The following is a 19,290-nucleotide window of genomic DNA, read 5'->3' as shown; positions in this document are numbered from 1 at the left end:
AGTAAAAGAGATCGAGGAGGAAGAACGATAAATGCATAGGATGATTGATTCTCATCTGTGAACATTCCGTTGAAATGCCATTGATGCGAAAAGAAGAAGAAAAAAAATAAAGAAAGAATAGCAATCGAAAAGCAGGAGCAGAATGATCGAGATGAAAATACGAAAACGTTTGCAGATACGAGATGAATTCTTCGCGATACACACGCTGCTGCTTTTCTGTTTGCTTTGTTAACTCGTACTCAAATTTTCGAGACGGAAGAATCGCTTCGATTCCGAAATTGAAACTAGTGAATTTACCATTCCGGTAGATAAAAAGCTTTGGACGCTGGACCTCGTGCTTCCTGGACCAACTCCAATTTCCCCCTGTCCTCGAGCCATGCACGAGGAACTTTATCTCGAATAATCTCGTCTCATTATTCGTTTTCAGGATTTTCATTAAAATTTCGATTTCAACGCGAATTCCGAAATATTTTTTCTCCCAATCGATTCTTTTTTTTCACTGCAAAGTGCTCTTCATTCCAAATACATCAAACCATAGATCGTCTTCCGAAGTTCTTTAAATCCTAACACTCGAATATTAATATTTATTCGAAAATTTTAGTACTCGGGAAAGCCTGAGGAGAGAAATTCCTAATGAAAATTTAAAAGACACAGTTCAAAACCGTCTCCACAATCGCTCGACATTCCAACATTTTTTACGCACTTTGAAAACGGTTTGATATCCCATTGAAACGCAACGAATCATTAAAAATATATTCCCAAGCATTTAGAGAATTTCAAAAATTCCATTTCTTTAGTTTCAACTTTCAATTTCAACCCAAACAACTTTAAATTTGAAAATTTAACTTAAAAAACTTTGAATTGAATTAAAAAATTTTAATGTAACAAAAAAAATATATCATATTTTAAAAAATTCCATTTTCGTAATTTCGTTACTTTCTCGCTTTCTTTTAAGAATCGTCACGAAATATGACGAATCGACATTCCTAGTAATAAATGGAAAGTAGTTTGACCTCGAAAGGTCACATCAACTCAGAAAGCCTCATGCACATACTCAGAAAATCCTTGAATTGCAGGCACGATGGACGTATATGTTTGTCCATTTTTCTCTTCGATCTATATGCTCTCAGGTCCCCTACTTTTCTTTCGAGCAGAAAACGTGGACAGAATATGTATAGATATGGGTATAAAAACGCCACAGGACAAGGACATCGATCGGTTGGACGATCTGTGCCTGTACTCGCGTCATTCGGTCACCATAATAGTTGAAAATGTATGTGAAAATTGTCGAGTACATACGTGTGAGTCTAAAAGACTCGATTCGATTTTCCTAGTCTGAAAAAATTGTAGAAAAATGTGGCGTTGGTTTCTAAGGAGCAGAATTCAGAAAATCGTCCCTCGATGCAGCCCTCCTCGCTCTTATTTTGAGCTACAATTTAATCGTGAGAAATTTAATCATAAAAATGAACTTACGCGTGAGCGAGCTAGGAAAACTAAAACGATTATTGAGCGGCTCGTAAAAAGCAGAAAAAATCGATGTTGACGAAAGTGTTTTTCTATTTTTCAGAGGCAGCTCAATGTTCAGGGATTCCAGTGCAGTGCCGATTTACGTTACGTACTTTTTAGACACGATGTCAAACCGGTAAGGAACAATGAATAAAACATGCGGGTAATTTTATAAATAAGATGAGTAACGGGGGGTTTTTTTTTTTAATTTTTTTTATTAGAAAGGCGGGAAGGAAAAGTGTGTTCTTTCGTATGAACTAACTCAATGAAGTCTACGCCTTGATTTAATTATGCTTGGGGAAAAAATGCACCCCATTTCCCGGATGTACCGACGACGGGGAAAAATACGTTGCAAGACTTTTGCATTTATACGTATCTACAGGGAGCGATCCCAACAACTCGGTTTTGGAGAGAATTAAAAAAAAGTGTCTCCTGAAGATCCTGAGGGAAACGTGATAATCGGAGTTTTTGATATTTCGTTAAATGCATCACAAAATCGAAGATTTTCACTAAACTTTCGATTGTAACTGGGATGACTGTAATTTTTTGAATTCCGTTAATTCCGTCTGCTGAGTTTGTGACCTTCAAAGTTTATTCGATTTTCAAAATTGTTATTCGAAAATAAAACTAAACTTTATAGATTTGGGAATTTGCAATTTGAAATGACTCTGCGGACACCCTGTACATACGTGCATCGCCGGGAGACCAGGAGGGTTGGATTACTCCCTAGACCAGACGGGTTTTTCAGTTCGGACATCCTTCATCCCTCCTTCGTAGCCCAACAACCCACCAACTCTAGTGTCCTCTAATGGAACCCTCTCTGTTTCGCATTCTTTAATTTTCGCAGCAAGAAAGAGAAAAAATTCCATCTCACATTTTTTCCCTGCACCAATTCTCCCGAGACTTCGTGACTTGAAATATAAATTTACCGTCTGTAAATTCCAGGAGATCACAGATGGTTTTAATTAGCCATCGTTAATTGCAATTTCGTTGATTTGCTTTTGTGGTGAAATTTGTTACTTGTGTTGGTTGATGTTATCATTTTCAATGGTGTTCGGTTGCCTTGACTGAAAAATAATCAAACTTTTTACGCTTCATAAAGAAGAAAACATTTGTTATCATGAATCTCATTTACTCGTTTCTCAGTGTATTTTTTCGTTTTCGTTTCTTTTTGCTTCGGATTGATTGCAGGAAAAATGTTCTGCTTACTCATCTGTTTATTCATTCACTTCATTATGTCAGGATTCAATATTTTACGTCCATAACATTTTTTTTCACCTGTTTATAAAATATCTAAGATTTGAAAGGAATCTGTTTGAATAGTCCGATGACCGGCTGCGACACCTTAAAGACCAGTTGGATTATCGAATTACCAATCAAAAAGTCCTTTAGAGTTTTTCTCTACGGTCAACCATTCGCGAGATATTAACAGTCATAGAATAGCCAATCAAGTGCTGTGGGCGGGTCATCCCCACTCTACGGTTGCCCTCGACGATGCCGGATTGGCTGTCGCTGAAACCGATCGATATCTCACGAAAAAATCATCTTACAGAGAAAGTGCAAAAGACTTTGTTCTTCAGAATTTCATGATCAATTAATTTTTCAACTCTACAATGTTGCCCGTAGCTTTTGCATTTCGGTTAGCAGAAGAACTGTGTACAAAAGTCAACCATCAAAAGGTACACAGCTGCCAATTGAGATTCCGTGATTTAAACTACCGTTTTCGTGGTGAAAATGAAGTCCAAAATGCAAACATAAGTAGATGATTTTGGGGTAAAATTTTCCGCCCAATCACGTGGCAATCATTAAATTGACCAGCGAGATGAGCTATTTGCGGAATTTCATTTAAAAAAAGTGATTTCAAACATTCAACTGGGACTGAGCAATTCCAATGAGAGAAACACTATAAAATCTCCTCTGTTTTGAATAAATTGCTCGCATATGTTGAGGTAACGTAGGGAATTCACGTGGAATGTAAACTCGATGCCGAGGGAGAATGCGCATGAGTTACCCGAGCAGCTCTGGTGAATGAGCTAGCTCTACGAGCGATTGACCATGCTAGGTGTATCCGTGGCGGGGGTGGTTGGCCGATGGGAGGGACGAGAAGTACATGGAGAAGTACATGACGTCAGCGGGATATTCCACCAACAAATAACCGTGGCCTGTTTCATGTGATTCACAATTGCATCAAATTCTACACCTCGAACATAGCAAATATGCCGTATAAATAAACAGGGGGATTCCAGTGTTTGAGAATTCAAATCGATATGAAAACCCGGGAGAAAATACGTGAACCGCCATAATATAAAAAGTGGCATAAACAATTCACCGAGTGAAATGGGAGGATGAAAATAAGGTTGTTGAACGAGAATCTGTTATCGTAAGAAATAAGGGTTGGCCAAGATGAGTTTTGCCCCTTTCCGGGGCAGCAGAGCCTGGAGCCCCCTCCAGCGTGTTCACAAGGTAGTTTGCATATATTTGCCGCATTCGAGATTCCCGTACCGCAGCTCGGAGTTTCCCCCTTAAACGTTTACTTTGTTTCTATTTTACTTTTATTTTCTTTCTTCTTCCCTTTATCTCGGCCCTTGGAAGAGAAGAAAACTCTCTGTTTTGCCTGCTCCTGGTGTTCGCGGATTCGAAGAGAGCGCAGCGCGCCCGTACGTGCACAGCCGCTCCACCCCTCGATTCCGCATCGCCGGAAAAGCGTCATGAGCGTGTATAACGACGTGATCAAGCGCACTTTAAAGTCGTTTAAGGTACGCTACGTGATTTAAATTTCCTTGACGAAGGTAAAAGGGAAGAGTGCGAGGGAAAAAGCCGACGCCAGGATAGCCAAGAGGCAATGGAGATGAAGAGGTTCGTGCTGCAAGCACGCCTACGTCTTTTGCCTTATTGCCCCTCCCCTAGCCTTCAACCGTCAGACCCTCTCGCTTTTCTTGCGAGAGAGAAAATTGCCTAAACCTGGGTATACTTAAGCCTGGAGCGCGACAACTTATCCATTTTTACTTCAGTCTCTCGCCTCCCCTCCCCGTCGCTCCCCTCTTCGCCAGCTCCGTCTCGCGTCGCTTTCTTAAGTTCCTTTTTACCGTCAAGAGTCTTTACAGAAACCAGTATAATTTTCCAGTTAATTGCCCACTGCGCGCCGTTTAACTTGTCAGATGATGCAAAGATCTTTTCATTTCACGGCTCCACCCGCGTTATTATATCTTCGGAAGTTTGTAAGGTTAAAAGCCGGAATTACATGAGCCCCGAACCCTCCCCGAAGGTTCCCAAGATCCCATGCATAACATTATTGGTTATTGCATTTATCCACTTTCTTAACACCGCCCTGTTGTCGTTCAGTCTCGTGGAATGAGTCGTCTGAACGCCACGGAGCCCAGCGCCATCTCGCGGTGGCGTGGGGTAAGCTCAGCGGCTCTCAGGCTTCACCGGAGGCGGAAATTGAACGAGGTCCTTTCACTGGAATTCTGTTCGAGAGTTTCTCTTTATAAGCTGATGGATTTACTTAAGGATACAGCTATGCTGCTTCTTCTTGTTGAAAATATTCAGATTTTCAGGTGCATTTTGGACAGTGGATTCATAAAAAAATGGTTGAATGTTTCAGGTCTTCCGGCACACTTTTACCGCGCTGTACACGGTCTACGACGTTACTAACGAGTGAGTAAAAGTCGTTCTGCATAATCCACAAATTAGCCCTTCATACTGGGGCATCGAAATTTATTCGGATGTTTGCAGGTTACAATAAATAGTTTAATGTCAAATGTTCACGCCTAATTAATTGAGGTATAATTCGTCGTGGCAGGCTACGACGACGCTTCACACCAATCAAATGGCTGCAGCTAAATTTCCACAATTGTTTATGCAACGTTTAACGCACCAATTAAATGTGGCGATGGCCAATTTGTATTGCTGCATGTGCTCGGAGCCTGGAAATATATCTACAACACTGGGTCACCGTTGAGATAAATACATTCGAATATCTGAAATATAAACGAAGACATATTACGATGGAACAGAATCCTGGATTGTCTGAAAAATCGTGATAAAATATATCTTGTGGGGATTCAAATCTTTTAACTCACGATTAGAAAAAGCATTGTTTCGCCAATAAAAATGCTGTATCAACAGCGACATTTAAGATATCTTAGCAGTGCAACAAACTTCACTTAAGGGGGGTCCTGCTTTAGAAAGTCAAAAAAATCGATTGTTTTCGGGAATGTTTTTAAATAGATGGAATTTTTTTTTTTAACGGGAGAAGTATACTAATTTGTACATGGTTTATGCCTCAAGTCTTATTGTCGAAGTTTCTCAGCTGCTTACAATGCGGAGATCGTAATTATTGTCTGCAACAAAAATTCCAATTTTTTTTCCATTTTCATATATTTTTCTTCCATATGAACCTCTGAAACCCTAAAAAATTGGGAAATTCTATTTTTACAGCACTTTGAAGTGATATTATTCTTCTTTAGAAGCGTTTTTTTGCAATCTTCCTAAAAATATAGAATTTGAAAACATGAAAACAATGTTTGAAAACAAAAGCATTACCGAAAGCAATCGATTTTTTTGACTTTTTACAGCAGAACCCCCTCAATCGAGCATAATAATTAAGGTCTCATATGACAAGTTCTGAGAACCAAAGACATCGTTCGTTACCCAACCGCGTCTTTCTTTGTTTGCAGTCATCACACACCTATTCGTCTCCAAGCATTGCCCAGAGTTCAGCATACTCGACTTCAGTATTCCGTATGGTTGGGCAACACGACAGCCCTCCTCATGATATCGGACAACGATATTTACATGCGGTCAGGCCCGACGTCATCGGAAGATAAGAGATTAACGAAAACGGGTATCCCCGGTGTAATTTACAACGGGGTGCCTGATTGGTTGTATCAGGAAGAGGTGTTGCCAAGGCCCGAAGCGATTTGGCCGAGTGCAGACGGTTCGAAGTTGCTATACGCAAGCTTCAACGATTCCAAGGTGACGACATTGGAATTCCCGTGGTTCGGGAGTCTCGTTGGTCAGGACGGGCCGAGCTCAAGTCCCCTGGGCACAGCCCGGAGGGGCTCGTTTCCGCCATCTCGATCAATTAGGTATCCCACACCTGGTTCCCCGAATCCTGAAGTTGATCTTTGGATGCTGGATCTGAAAAATAAATCGAACAGCAGCAAGAGCAACGGGACGACGTTCGGGAGGAGACGGCTTAAGCCACCGGCTGTGTTCGATGGCCAGTGAGTTGATCAAAGAGTTGGCGCATGGCCTTAATATTAATCCCCGACGCTATAGTCAAGGAGCTTTTGACCAATGAACCAACTACAGAGCTTTCCAATATCGTTGTGTTTATCAAAACAGGGAAATCTATCTGATATCCGCTGGTTGGGTTGGAGAGGACTCGACGAAAGTAGCGGTTGTTTGGATGACGAGAACGCAGAATTTGTCAGTCGTGTCGGCCTGCCAGGCACCTTTGTGGGAATGCGAGGAAACACATTCCGAGAGAGCCCCCGAGGGGCAATGGTTAGACGCTCAACCACATCCCATTTTCGCACCGGATGGAGACAGCTTCCTCCTTCTCGCGGCTGTACAGGAGGGTGGACAGGAACATTTCACTCACATTAAGCACATCACGTTAACGCAACAGAGGATAGCGGTTTTGTCGCATGGTCGATACGAGGCAAGTTTGCTCAATTCGTGTCAACCGATTGTTCGTTGGAGGCTAACTTGGTGGACGGAGGACTGCAATCCTGCGTCGTCTTGTGGTTGGCCAACTGGCTGGATGTTGATTGAAAAACTGCTGCTTACTGCTTACATTTTTTTCAGGTCAGTGAGATTCTCGCCTGGGACACGAAAGCTCATCTCGTCTACTATCTCGGCACAAGGGAACGGAGACCTGGTCAGAGGCATCTGTACGTCGTTCGGGATCCGACGGCTGATGATCCCCGCCGTCTGGAGCCACTGTGCGTAACCTGTGACCTTGGCGATGTGCTGTGGAGCAGTAGATTTTACTACACGAATTGCACCCACTTCGGTGCCTCGGTTAGTCCGCCAAGCCACAATGCATCATCGACCAACGCCAACATTCAAGGCTATTACGTGTTACATTGCGAAGGTCCCGGCCTCCCTTTGGCTGGTGTACACTCAATGTCCAATCACAAAATGGTCAGGGTTCTCTACGACACGAGGATACAACGGGCCGACAGATTGTCACAGTTGGCATTGCCAACGAGACGAAGTTTTGAGGTTTGTAGATATTCCCATCGACGGATGACTTGAATCTTCAAAACTGTAGAGAAATGCCCGACGAATATAGCACGGAGGGTAGTTTCTAATATTCGAGAAGTTCCAATTTATTGTCTTGGAGCTTGAAAAGTTTGAGTCTTTGCCCTTACCAAAGCACGTACAGCACACACTCGGCTCTACACGGCGAGGAAAATAATATTGGCACCTCGCCAACCATGCGATTCGTGCACCTTCCGAATGTGTAATTCGCGCTCTCTATGCTCCCACTCTCCACCTAACAAACTCGACAACTTTCCACACGTTATAAACCCGATCGTACAATGATCCATGTTGTACTTTGGTGCACGATCTGTGTAGTTGATACTGGGCTTGATTCGAAAGTGAGACACCCTGCCGGCTGGTGCCATGTGCAGTTGGAACCTGTAGAGTCGAGATTTAATGTTGTTTCGTGCCCCTTACAAAAGCTGTAGTTAACAGTAGACATGTTGAAACGTGTTGAGCTTCATGTCTTCAACGAAAATGTGCTCGATTTAAACGTGTTGAATATTTCGAATCTTCTGGGCAAAATGATACAATTTTGCGACCTCCATAATACAGTACCGTGTAGCGTTTACTTTAGTGCACGAAACGTGTAGAATGAAAACGTGCGGGTTGAAAGATGAAGCTAAAACGTGCAGAATTCAACGAGTTATGCCGATGAGACGTACGCAAACGTGTATAAATCGTGTTGCACCAACATTTCAAAACGTGTTGGGGTTCAAGTGTCGTTCAAATGCCGAATGGAAATGCGCGGCCTCGATTCAATAGTAACACGTAGCTTCCGATAAAGTATTGCAAATTGTAGTCACGTTGCAACAACTAAAACGTGTTGGGATTAAACGTGTAGTGATAAAATGTGCATAGTTGAAACACGCGAGATGTCATTGTTCAAAAGTTCTGAGTTTGCAGACTTTCAATGTCCATTGCTATTTTATAACCTTTTGAAAAGTGTTGTGTCACGTGTTGAAACGTGCAGTATTGATTAAGCGTACAATCAGCACGTGGAGGGGTAAAACGTGTAGAATTTGGAAGAGCAAAATCCAGATAGGACAAAGCATAGGAATGCCGTGTTTCAACACGAACCGTGTTGAAACGTGTTGGATTGAGGAAGATAAAAAAGGTTGCAAATCCAACACTGCAAAGGAAAACGTGTAGAGCCTAACAGTGGAGAGTCAAATGTCTATGTTCCAATGTACCTGCTTCGACAGCGAAGTCTGATTTTGACATACTAAAAAAGGCATCAGGCCACATTACACACTACTTCCAGATTTCTTGACCTCACGATAATCTGATTGGACCAAATTCGCAGGTTCCTTTGCCTCAAGGCTGGAGGGCTCAGGTTCAACTATTGTTGCCGCCCTCTTGGCGGGAAGAGTTGCGAGACGCTGCGTTTCCGGTACTCGTTGAGGTCAACGGGCGTCCTGGGAGCGAAGCGGTCACCGACAAATTTCGTATCGATTGGGGCACTTACATGTCGAGTCACAATGACATTGTGTATGTGAGGCTGGACGTTCGAGGGGCACGGGGACAAGGAAAAAGGGCACTTTTTCGAAGAATCGGAGGCGTCGAAGTGCAAGATCAATTGACCGTACTGCGGCATCTTCTTGATACTCTTAAGTACCTTGACGAGTCAAGGGTCGGAGTTTGGGGTTGGGGCTATGGAGGTTATGTTACGGCGATGGTTCTTGGCAGTCAGCAGAATGTATTCAAATGTGGAGTTGCTGTTAATCCGATTGCCGACTGGTTATACTACAGTAAGCATTTTTACCTGTCGTCCAATGCCTTCGTCCTCATTCGGAAGAGAAACTTTGACGAAAATACGATGAGCTGCTACTCATCGATAAATATGAATGAATACTCATCATAAAATACAAAGAAAATGAGTTTCGACTATTGAACTTTTATGTAATCGACACTTTTTCATTCAACTGCGAATGATCAACTGCGCGATTATTCTGTAACAGATTCTGCTTTCACGGAACGCGTGCTGGGGGCACCAGCTGAGAATTACAAGGGTTACGTAGAGGCTGATTTGACTCAACGCGCAAGATTAGTACCGAGTCACAGCCTCTTTCTTCTACACGGTCTAGCCGACCTCACAGCGCCTTACACGCACGGCATTGCCTTTGCCAAGGCTCTGTCCGAAGCGGGAGTTATCTTTAGGTACCAGGTGAGTCCGGCCAACTTTTTCTAGCGTTATTACTTGGAACTTTCGCTATGAATTTTTCTGAATTCTCATTACGAGTCAATTTTAATATAATTCGAAGCTGAGGCTATTCAAAGAGTTTGAAAAATCATCGTGAGCCGTAGTAGATTCAGTTGAGTTCAACACGAGATCGGATTGGAAGATCGGATTGAGGTCAGTTGTGCTTGCAGTGATTCAGCTGCAAGTGTAAAAACGGTTTGGTTCAAATTTTATCAGGCCATTTGAGGCCAGTTAATTTTTTATTTCGATAAAAAATGAAGGCTTCGATTTAAAAAGCTGCCCACACGTTTCCAACGTTCTGTCAACCGTTTTGAAAAATTAATCGATCTAAAATACATGCTGAGAAACCTGTGGTCAGTCAAATTATCTTCGCAATCACTTGAAACGAATCCAAGGTCACTTGCTCCACTTTCAAGTTCATTCAAAAGGCTGCCAAGGTTACTTAGTACATGTTCAAGGTCATTCGTAGTGTCAAGGTCACTTTGGGCATTTTCAAGGCCATTTTAAGTGTTCCCAAGGTCACTTGGTGCACTTTCAAGGCCACTCGATCATTGTGAAGGTCGCGTAGTACATTTTTTCTGGTTTTTTCATAGATATTCGTTTCTAAATAATATTCGTTTTCGTAATTCATGATTCCAGAGCTACGCGGATGAAGATCATGCCTTGACGGGGGTGATCGAGCACGCCTACAGTTCCATGGAGGACTTCCTTGCGGAGTGCCTCACTCTGGACGCCTCCTAGTGCCTCGATACGATTTCTCCCTCGTTATCGATAACCAGTCTATTTGAGACATGCTTCTAAACAGCATTATCGTTCTAATAATTCACGTGTACACACTAAAAAGTAAAACGAAAGAAAGATACGACGGGAAAGTTACAAAAATAATGAAAAAAAAAGAGAAAAAGAAAAAACGAAACGAAAAAAATAACAAAAAGTAGCCAACACTTGAACTCACGGAACTCGAGATCAATCATTGAAGATAGAGACAGAGCCGCAGCGTCGAAACGAGAAACGATTTTTATCAGAAAAATTGATACGGAAAAAAAAGAAAATACTAGAGACGATTTTCCGAAGCTCATTATACCCCCACAAGCCCTTTTACGTCCCACGAGAGAAAATGAACGTAACTTTTAGAATTGTGTGTGAGCGATGAAACGTGAAATATTGCATCGATTGAATGTGTCCACTCGTGCGAGTAATAGCCCCTCGATAAAATATAAAAATTAAAAACACACACACACACACACACACACACGCGCGCGCGCGCGCGAAAACCGATGAGGATGTTAACGAAAATAAATTAATATAAATAATACCGATAAAATGAACAAAATCAATTTAAATAACAGAAAAAAAAACGAATAACGAACGTCAACAAACATTCGTAAGAGCAATAGCGTTGTATATTCTCTGCCCCAAACACCTTTCCTCGCTCCGAATCTTTATTACGTATATCATTCCTGTGTCTTTTTTCGCTTGAAAAACCTTTTACGATGCTGAATTAATCGTGAGTGGAATATCGGCTCTGAGCGATTAACTCTAAGCTCTTTCTTCGGGCTCTCGTTATTATGAAATAATTATTCTTCGAAAATCCTCGCTTACGTTGCATTTCAGTTATTATCTTTCGAACCTTGCTAAATCAATATGCCCTCATCCCGCGATGTTTTTTAAGAACTACCTATTGCACTGACGAACCCAACAAAAGTTGCTTCACTTCCCAACTTGAAGTTGCTAACTTGAAAAAAAAAACATGAACTCGTTACAAAATCACAAATTTTTTTTCATCCATCGAAGTACTATTTTTCAAAAAATATTTTACATTTCTCGACCAACGACTCGTTTTCTTTATCCAACAAACTCGCTCGTGGGAAGCACGAATTGTCTTTGCCCTCTTCGAAATCAAGACATTTTTCAACCAAAAAGTCATTCTGCTTACTAAATTTTGTAAAATCATTTAATATCAGAGAATAATACGAACAATATTCGTCGATTTGGCTCACTGGACAATCCTTTGGAGCAACGAATCTCTCATCCGTTCAGTAATCACTAAACTGATTATTGAGACGAGCCCTTCGATCTTTCCCAAATCAGAGTTCTTCACTTCCTGGAAAACAGCGAGCAAATTCAACAATTTCGTAACGAGCAGCCCCGAGGAAAAACTCAATTTTCGCTCAATCCTCCAGCGTACATTGATCAAATAAACAAATTAAAAATTAAATAATCATAATTAAAGAAACACACTAAATGAAATAAATAAAAGAAAATTGTCTTATTGTTGTACAGCTTGCTGACGCCTATATATATAAATATTGCATCTATACATGCATATATATATTATATATATATAGTTGTATCATGCATACTATACGTAATTGTTACCGCCTATATGATAGAGAGTTGTCCCAACTTTCAAACGTTTGTACATACTAATATATTATTATTATTATTATTATTATTATTATTATTATTATTATTATTATTATTATTATTATTATTATTATTATTATTATTATTATAGTCGTTATTATTATTATTGATATTATTATTATTATGAAAATGGATGCTCTGGATCTCGATCGTGGTATGCACACATTAATGGTTAAGTATGGCGAAATATATCCAAAGTTCATTCAACACGAGGATCACATGAGCGACAGTTTATCCTGATTAAAGGGAAAATTAAAAAGGGAATTAAAAAGAAAAAAAAAAAAAAAAATTGAAAAATTCGTGGTAAATGAAAAAATTTATATTTAAAATGATCACGATAATTGCATGTAAATCTTGAAGGTCCTCTGAGTCGAAAGGGGTAAATATAGTAGATAAAATATTTATATACTTTGTCGCGAATGTGGTCACGTGATGAGCGCTTAAGAATGTGAGAAGTTTAGGGTTAAATATGAGGAATAATGGGAAGGAGGTGGAGAGGATCGACGTTTTTGCGCGATCGTTAAAAAGAAGGGTAAAGATGAGAATGTGAGTGAAATTCATTGGAAAGCTCGAAGGTACTCGACGCTACCCTTATTTATTATGCCGACAATCAAGGCTAGTGCAAATAATCAAACAATAAACAATTAAATGACGAGATGAGGCTGGCGCGTGGTTGGAAAATAATAATAAAAATTAAAAAATAAAAAGAAAAAAAAAACAAAAAATTCATATAACAATGAATATAAGAATAGTTTAAAGAGTAATGTCGTAGTGGGGGAGGGAATCAGCGAAGCTGCTAAATCAATACATGACACTCGATATTGTACATTTTTTGCAAACGCGGGTGAAATATATACACTCGAAATGATCGTTGCGAATACGTTAATTCCTCTCTTTTCTTTTCGTTCAATCATTTTTTATTTTTCACATTTTTTTAAACATTTTTTTTCTACTTCGAGGTTTCATCAAGCACGATTTTACCAAATACTTTATTTTTCCTTGAAATATATTTGGAAAATTTCGTCTTCATTATTCATCCACGATAAAACTGTCGTAAGAAAACAATTCTTTCCCATTTTGCAACGAATTTGCCAATGGATGCATCTGCCCTTCGTTCATCTGCAAAAAATCATCGATTTTTTTAGACCCTAACAAAAGATATACAACATTTCAACAAATATTTTCACTATCACGATGAACAAAGTTTGCTTTCGTCACGTCCGATACCAGAAATATACTCGAAAAACTTTCCTTATAAATCGCTAAATCGAAGCCAAAAGATATAAATTTTCGTTGCACAAAAAAAGTTTATTCGCAATATACCCATTTTCACACACTCACACAAGAGAAACAAAAATAAAATTTGTAATCGCTGTGAATCGTATGTTCGAAATAAAAACCGTTCGAAGTGTAATAATAATACCAATAATAATAATAATTATTATTATTATTATTATAAAATTAATAATAATAATGATATATTAAGGATAGTAGATTAAATGACAGAAAGTTAAAGAAGAAAAAAAAAAAACAGAGCAAACAGAAGGAGAAAGATGAGCAGAAGAGAGGTGCTATTTCGCCAAAGGGTGAGGCCTAAAGGTGTTAAAACTCTTCGATTCGAGGTGAGAGTATTGCAATGGAGGAATGGGCAAAAATCAATAATTCCAATAGCCCAGAAATATTTGAAATGAAAAAAAAAACAAAGAAAACAAAACAAAAACAAAAGCGTTTCCTCGTTAACTTAATCGGTCAAATAGCAAATGAAATTGAAAAAATAAATCGTTGAAAATGTTACATAAAATGAGGAACGAAATAAAAATTTTGTTGGAAAATTTTCATGAAAATAAAGTCACTCGTAGAATGAAATATTCGTTTGTGTTGTTTATTAGAAAGAAAAAACAAACGAACAATCATCGAGATAATGGATACTAAAAAATTGGAACTTCAGAAGAGCAATAAAATAGATTTTTGCCCTTTTTCCTCGATAGTGTTAGTTTAAAGAAGAAAAAAACAATACATTAAGGGGCTCGCGAGCAGCTTTTTTACCCCAGCCTCGCGCGCGATTTAAAGCATAAGCGAAACGAAGAAGAGAGAAAAAAAAGAGAAATGAAGAAAACAGAAGATTGGGAGAGCCTAAGAAAAAAACCAGATCGACGAGAAATAAAAAATTATTAATGTACCGGGGCATAAGTCACAATCAATTATTAAAAATAATGAAAAGGGACGAGGGAGGGTGAGGAAATGATGAATATGTCGTGAAAGAATTGTGTGTGACGTGGAATGGTGCAAATATTTTTAGGTTACGTTGAATAGTGAGAAAAAAAAATCGATAAACAAAGAGACAGTGAACGGGAGGGAAAATGTGGAAATTCAAAATGAGCCACGGCGAAAATTGCGTTGCAGATGAAAAGAGAGAAAAACGAAGGCACGTTAGGGTTATCTAATAAATAGCTTTTGGTAAAGTATTATCGCCGCTAGGCTGTAAAAGCACGACCCGATTTCCACGCGGTATCGCTCGACCCCCAGAAATTAGTGTAAAATTATGAAAAACCATAAAAATAAATAAAAAAATAAATAAATAAAAACGAAAAACTACTCGACCCCATTGAACGAAAAAGTAATAAGAACGATAAAAATTCATACGAACGACGGTGGATCCAGGAAAATCGTATCGGAAAATGCCGATCATTTAAATTATATCGATTCTCACGAAGACTCTTGACGTCGAAATAATTGCATAAAAATATGAATGAAAAATCAACTGAAAATCGAGAATAAAACGTCATTCAACGTTTAGCACTTATTAACGATCGACGAAGTGTTTTTCGGTGTATCGATTATAAATTCATGTGAAATCAGAAAAATACCCGAGCATATAAATCATTCGATAAATATAATTTTCTTACTCATCTCTTCGAGTGCTGCTGATAAATTTCAAATAATTATCATTCGTCCGTACGAATATTACAAAATTTTTTCATTTTATTATTCAAATGGAAATGATTTATTGAAATTAATATTTATTTACGTAAAACAACAAAAAAACTCTGTTTCTTGTATTATTTGAGAAAACATTAATTTTTCAAATAAATCATGATTCAATTATTGATTTGTCAATTGATTGATAAATTATATGAATAATTTATTTTTTAAATGATGAATAAATCAATACAAGAATGTATATTTATGAATGAATTTATATATTGACATATTTTTCTCAAGATTTTCGCTCAAAGTCAATTAGATTTTTTTCCCATCGTGATATAGTAAGCGAATAAAATTGATTAATTAAAATTCGTGATTGGGGGTCTTCCGCTTTGTGTCGCGCGAGGAATGTTGAATTAATTTTAGACGAGAGAACACGTGATATTTCGAGAGAAAGAAAGAGAGAAAGGAAGAGCGAAAACAATATAATAACTCATAGATTTTAAGGAAAATGCGTCGTTGTTTTTATTAGAAAATTGAATGTGCACTTGAGTTGCCGACGATTTCGTGGATCGCACCCGCGATACGGAACCGTGTTATCTTCAATTTGAAAAAAAAAAAAACGTAAAAAAAATCAGCGAGAATATTATGAATGTGAAAATATTAAAAACAACAACAAAAAATAAAATTAAAACAAAAAAATGAGCTAAAAAAAACAACCGACAAAATTACGAGATAACGAGAACAACACCCACGAGATAATCATGTTATTAAGACTCTGCGTTTTTTAATATCAGCGAGGCTCGGTCCGGGCATCGAGCGGACAAAGTGTTTTCAATAAACTGTTACATATTACCTGAAAACAAAATTCAATATGATTCTCATCACTCTTTCCTCTTGTCCCCCAAAATTTGTAAAAATTTTTTATTCACTTGAGAAAGGATTGATTTTCCAAATGGTCACCATCTCGGTATCGAGATACTTAAAAAAAAAATAAATCATTTTGTGACATTTCAACAAAAAATTTAACGATGTTTACCGAATTATTTTTTTCAAATATTTTAACGAAAAACCAACTTTTTTTGAGTTGAACTTTTCGATATGATGACGAGATTTTGTGAAATAAAAATTTTTCTTTCAACATCGAAAATAAGTAGCTCTTAAGTGGTTTCTTAATTTTTCACTGTTTTTTTTTTTTTTTTTTTTTTTTTAATTTTTGTTTATTCGAATCAAAACGCAAGTTACTGAAAAAATAGTGAGCAAATAATTGGAAACAGGATTGAATTTTTCTCTTGTTATTCTTTCAATTTCACATAGAAATACATTTTTTTCGTTAAAAAAAAAGTTTTTTGATAAAATTATTCAAAAGAGGGCAATTTGCTCCTGTAAAGTTTCAGAAAAATTGCCACAGATGGCGCCACCTTGTTGGACCTATTGGTGGCGGCACCTGTCAAAGGTAAACTAACACATCAACTTTTATTCTACAACTTTTGTTCTACAAAATATTTGTTAGGATTGTAATTTTATTGAGGACTAAAAAAAAAAAATATGACAGAAAAAGTGTTTGAGGATAATGACCAAATAACGTCTAGATATAAATTTTGTTTATTTCGGTTCATCCACAAATCAGCTTATTCGTATCCTTCATATTGAACGTTGCACAATATTCTAACGGTTTTTTTTTCATTTATTTATTTTTTTTATTAACTATCTCATTGTTGCGAGTATCGATAAGTTTCGGGTGGGAAGGAACTTTCTTTCGTGCGGAGGGGAAACTCAACTCGAATGACAAAAGGGTTTACTTACAAACATTCGGATTTAGGCTCGTTCAGTCGTAAAAATCATATTTACACGTTTTTGGCGCAAATGTAACACCTTGTAGAGATTCTTCGGTTTCGGTCGTATTTTCTTTTGTTATTTTTTTTTTTTTTTTCACTTTTTTTTCATCTCGTTTTTTATCACTTTTTATGCCGGTTTTCAATGATCACATTTATCCACATGATCGTACAATTTTTGGAAATTTCTTATTTTTCTAACACGAAAGAGAATAACAATTATCATACACATTCATTTTTATCGATTATTTCTACATTACTTAACATTCTCGAGGTAGGTATTTAACTTCCTGTCTTTGTCACATTCTAGCTTCCTTATTTATTAATCGCTTCAACTGCCTTTGAGTCGTGGCTCTCATTTTGGATTCTATTTCATTTTGACATTTCTGTATATTATTGTTTTTTTTTCTTTTTTATTAACTTTAAAAATTCGTTTGCGATTGATTCAGCTGGAGAGTCGCTTTTTAAAAATTGTTCTCTTTTTGTTTCATTTTTGCAAACATTTGAAGTACAATTTCCAAAAATGTTTATAAAAATTTGTCAAAAAATTGGCAAACTCGATTAAATGTTCAAAATCTTTGGGAATAATCTTCCACTTTACCTCCCTCGATGGGATTTTCGATTGCTCGTCGGACACTGCCTTCCTTGCAAAAAAATTGTTGTTAACTTTTGGCATTATTAATACTAGAAATAAACTTTCACGATGTTTCAGACCGATTGAATTTGGAATATTTGGAATTTCCATTGCTAACGAAACACAGCTTTTTCCATTTTGCGAAAATTTTTTTTTCACCATTCAGCTATTGATTTTTCCACCAATGTGGAAATAATTTACAGTAAAAAGTCACGAAAAGGAATGCTTTTGACTAAACTAAGTTCATGAAAATGTAGCCGCGTGGACCCACTAACAAAGCAGCGCACAGAATTTCTTGTCAGTTTAAATAAAAATTGATAACGAAGAGTTCCCAAAAATGCCCTTCGAAAACTATTTCATCTCAATAAATATCGGGATTACAATCTTCGAGTGAATGACAAACGATCCAATGTTACGGGCTTGACAGACGAACGATTCAGTAGTTTTGAAAATTAATAATTCTCGTCGATTAATCCTGTAGAAATTTGAGGTTTCTTTCCGGCTACGAAATCGATCTTCGTTGCGATAAATCTTTTCAATCGTCAATGTTAATATTAAATAGAATTGTCTCATTATCACAGTGAACAACATTCGAATGCAAATTTTCCTTAGTTCTTTCATATTTTTCTTTCCATTCGCTGGACAGTCGACGCTTGCTTCTCACTGCAGTGGCACAAAGAATTTTAATCTGACTTTCGTCTTCTGGTTTCGTTCGTTTTTATGAGCCGATGAGCGATCTTCCGAGACTGAGATCGTTGGCTTTGGTCAGTAGTGATTCCGAAGGAAGCAGGCTCCTCTTACTCGACTACTTTGTTTTTCAAATGCTCGGAAAATTACACCCGAGAGTCATTGACCTTTGTGACCTTGATGGAAATGCCACTGTCGTCCTCGTCCTCCTCCTCAGTCATCGTCGTCAAACGTGTCATCTCGTCAGGCATGAGAAGAACGCCCTCCTTGTTAGGATGTTTCTTTGACTTGGTAACGCTGCGTTACCGAATACCCAAAGAATAAAAACAGTAATGATTAAAGAGGTTTACGCAAGTGAGAAACGAGCCTCAAAGACGGCATCGGGTCTGAGAGACCCGGGGGAGAAGTTTGGAGGAAAAGTTACTTTGTGGTGTTCCAGGGTCAAGTTCAGAACTACGAAAAGAGTCATTTTCCTCATTTTCTTTCCAGTCTCCGATTGCCTATGTTTTTCGAGAACTTTCTGAACGTTTTGTTCGACTTTTGGTAAGCAAATAATTCTTTACGAGAAAATGAGATTTTGTACTCAAGGAAAATGCCTTAAGAGACACTCAAAGTTTTGCTCAAGTTTCTCCATTCGAGCCAAAAAGGAAATAGCGAAAATGAGGCTTTCCAGAGCTCCCCTTGAAATAACGAGTGGGAACGAATGGTTGACGATGGGCTGACCAGGATCCAAAATGGAGGCGAGCCTGGCTGAGTCGTGCGATGAAAAAAAGTGTTACTGAAAAAATGTGTTTGGT

At 38.2% G+C, this 19,290-nt stretch overlaps 2 protein-coding genes across 15 annotated transcripts in view; one reads left to right on the top strand and one right to left on the bottom strand.

Annotated features, from left to right (window-relative positions):
• LOC122417955 (inactive dipeptidyl peptidase 10) overlaps positions 1–11,379 on the top strand; it is a 98,900-nt gene extending 87,521 nt beyond the window's left edge. For all 4 annotated transcript variants that reach the window (XM_043431902.1, XM_043431901.1, XM_043431903.1 and 1 more), the window contains 8 exons: positions 1,568–1,642; positions 5,111–5,163; positions 6,186–6,734; positions 6,856–7,174; positions 7,321–7,740; positions 9,089–9,533; positions 9,744–9,949; positions 10,625–11,379. In XM_043431902.1, coding sequence (XP_043287837.1) covers positions 1,568–1,642; positions 5,111–5,163; positions 6,186–6,734; positions 6,856–7,174; positions 7,321–7,740; positions 9,089–9,533; positions 9,744–9,949; positions 10,625–10,726 — 2,169 coding nt within the window. In that variant the 3' untranslated portion in view covers positions 10,727–11,379. The remainder of the gene's footprint in view (positions 1–1,567; positions 1,643–5,110; positions 5,164–6,185; positions 6,735–6,855; positions 7,175–7,320; positions 7,741–9,088; positions 9,534–9,743; positions 9,950–10,624) is intronic.
• A 5,547-nt stretch (positions 11,380–16,926) lies between these two features.
• Positions 16,927–19,290, bottom strand: part of Ndae1 (Na[+]-driven anion exchanger 1) — a 39,900-nt gene continuing 37,536 nt past the window's right edge. For 10 of the 11 annotated variants that reach the window (XM_043431466.1, XM_043431461.1, XM_043431462.1 and 7 more), the window contains one exon: positions 16,927–18,790. In XM_043431466.1, coding sequence (XP_043287401.1) covers positions 18,640–18,790 — 151 coding nt within the window. In that variant the 3' untranslated portion in view covers positions 16,927–18,639. Of the gene's footprint in view, positions 18,807–19,290 lie in introns of all 11 variants that reach the window. The other variant, XM_043431470.1, reaches the window with a different exon arrangement.

The sequence above is a fragment of the Venturia canescens genome, chromosome 11 (genome assembly GCF_019457755.1).
Source record: "Venturia canescens isolate UGA chromosome 11, ASM1945775v1, whole genome shotgun sequence".
Classification (NCBI taxonomy): Eukaryota; Metazoa; Arthropoda; class Insecta; order Hymenoptera; family Ichneumonidae; genus Venturia; species Venturia canescens.
Note: the sequence above shows the minus strand (reverse complement) of the source record. Positions and strands in the feature narration are given on the sequence as shown.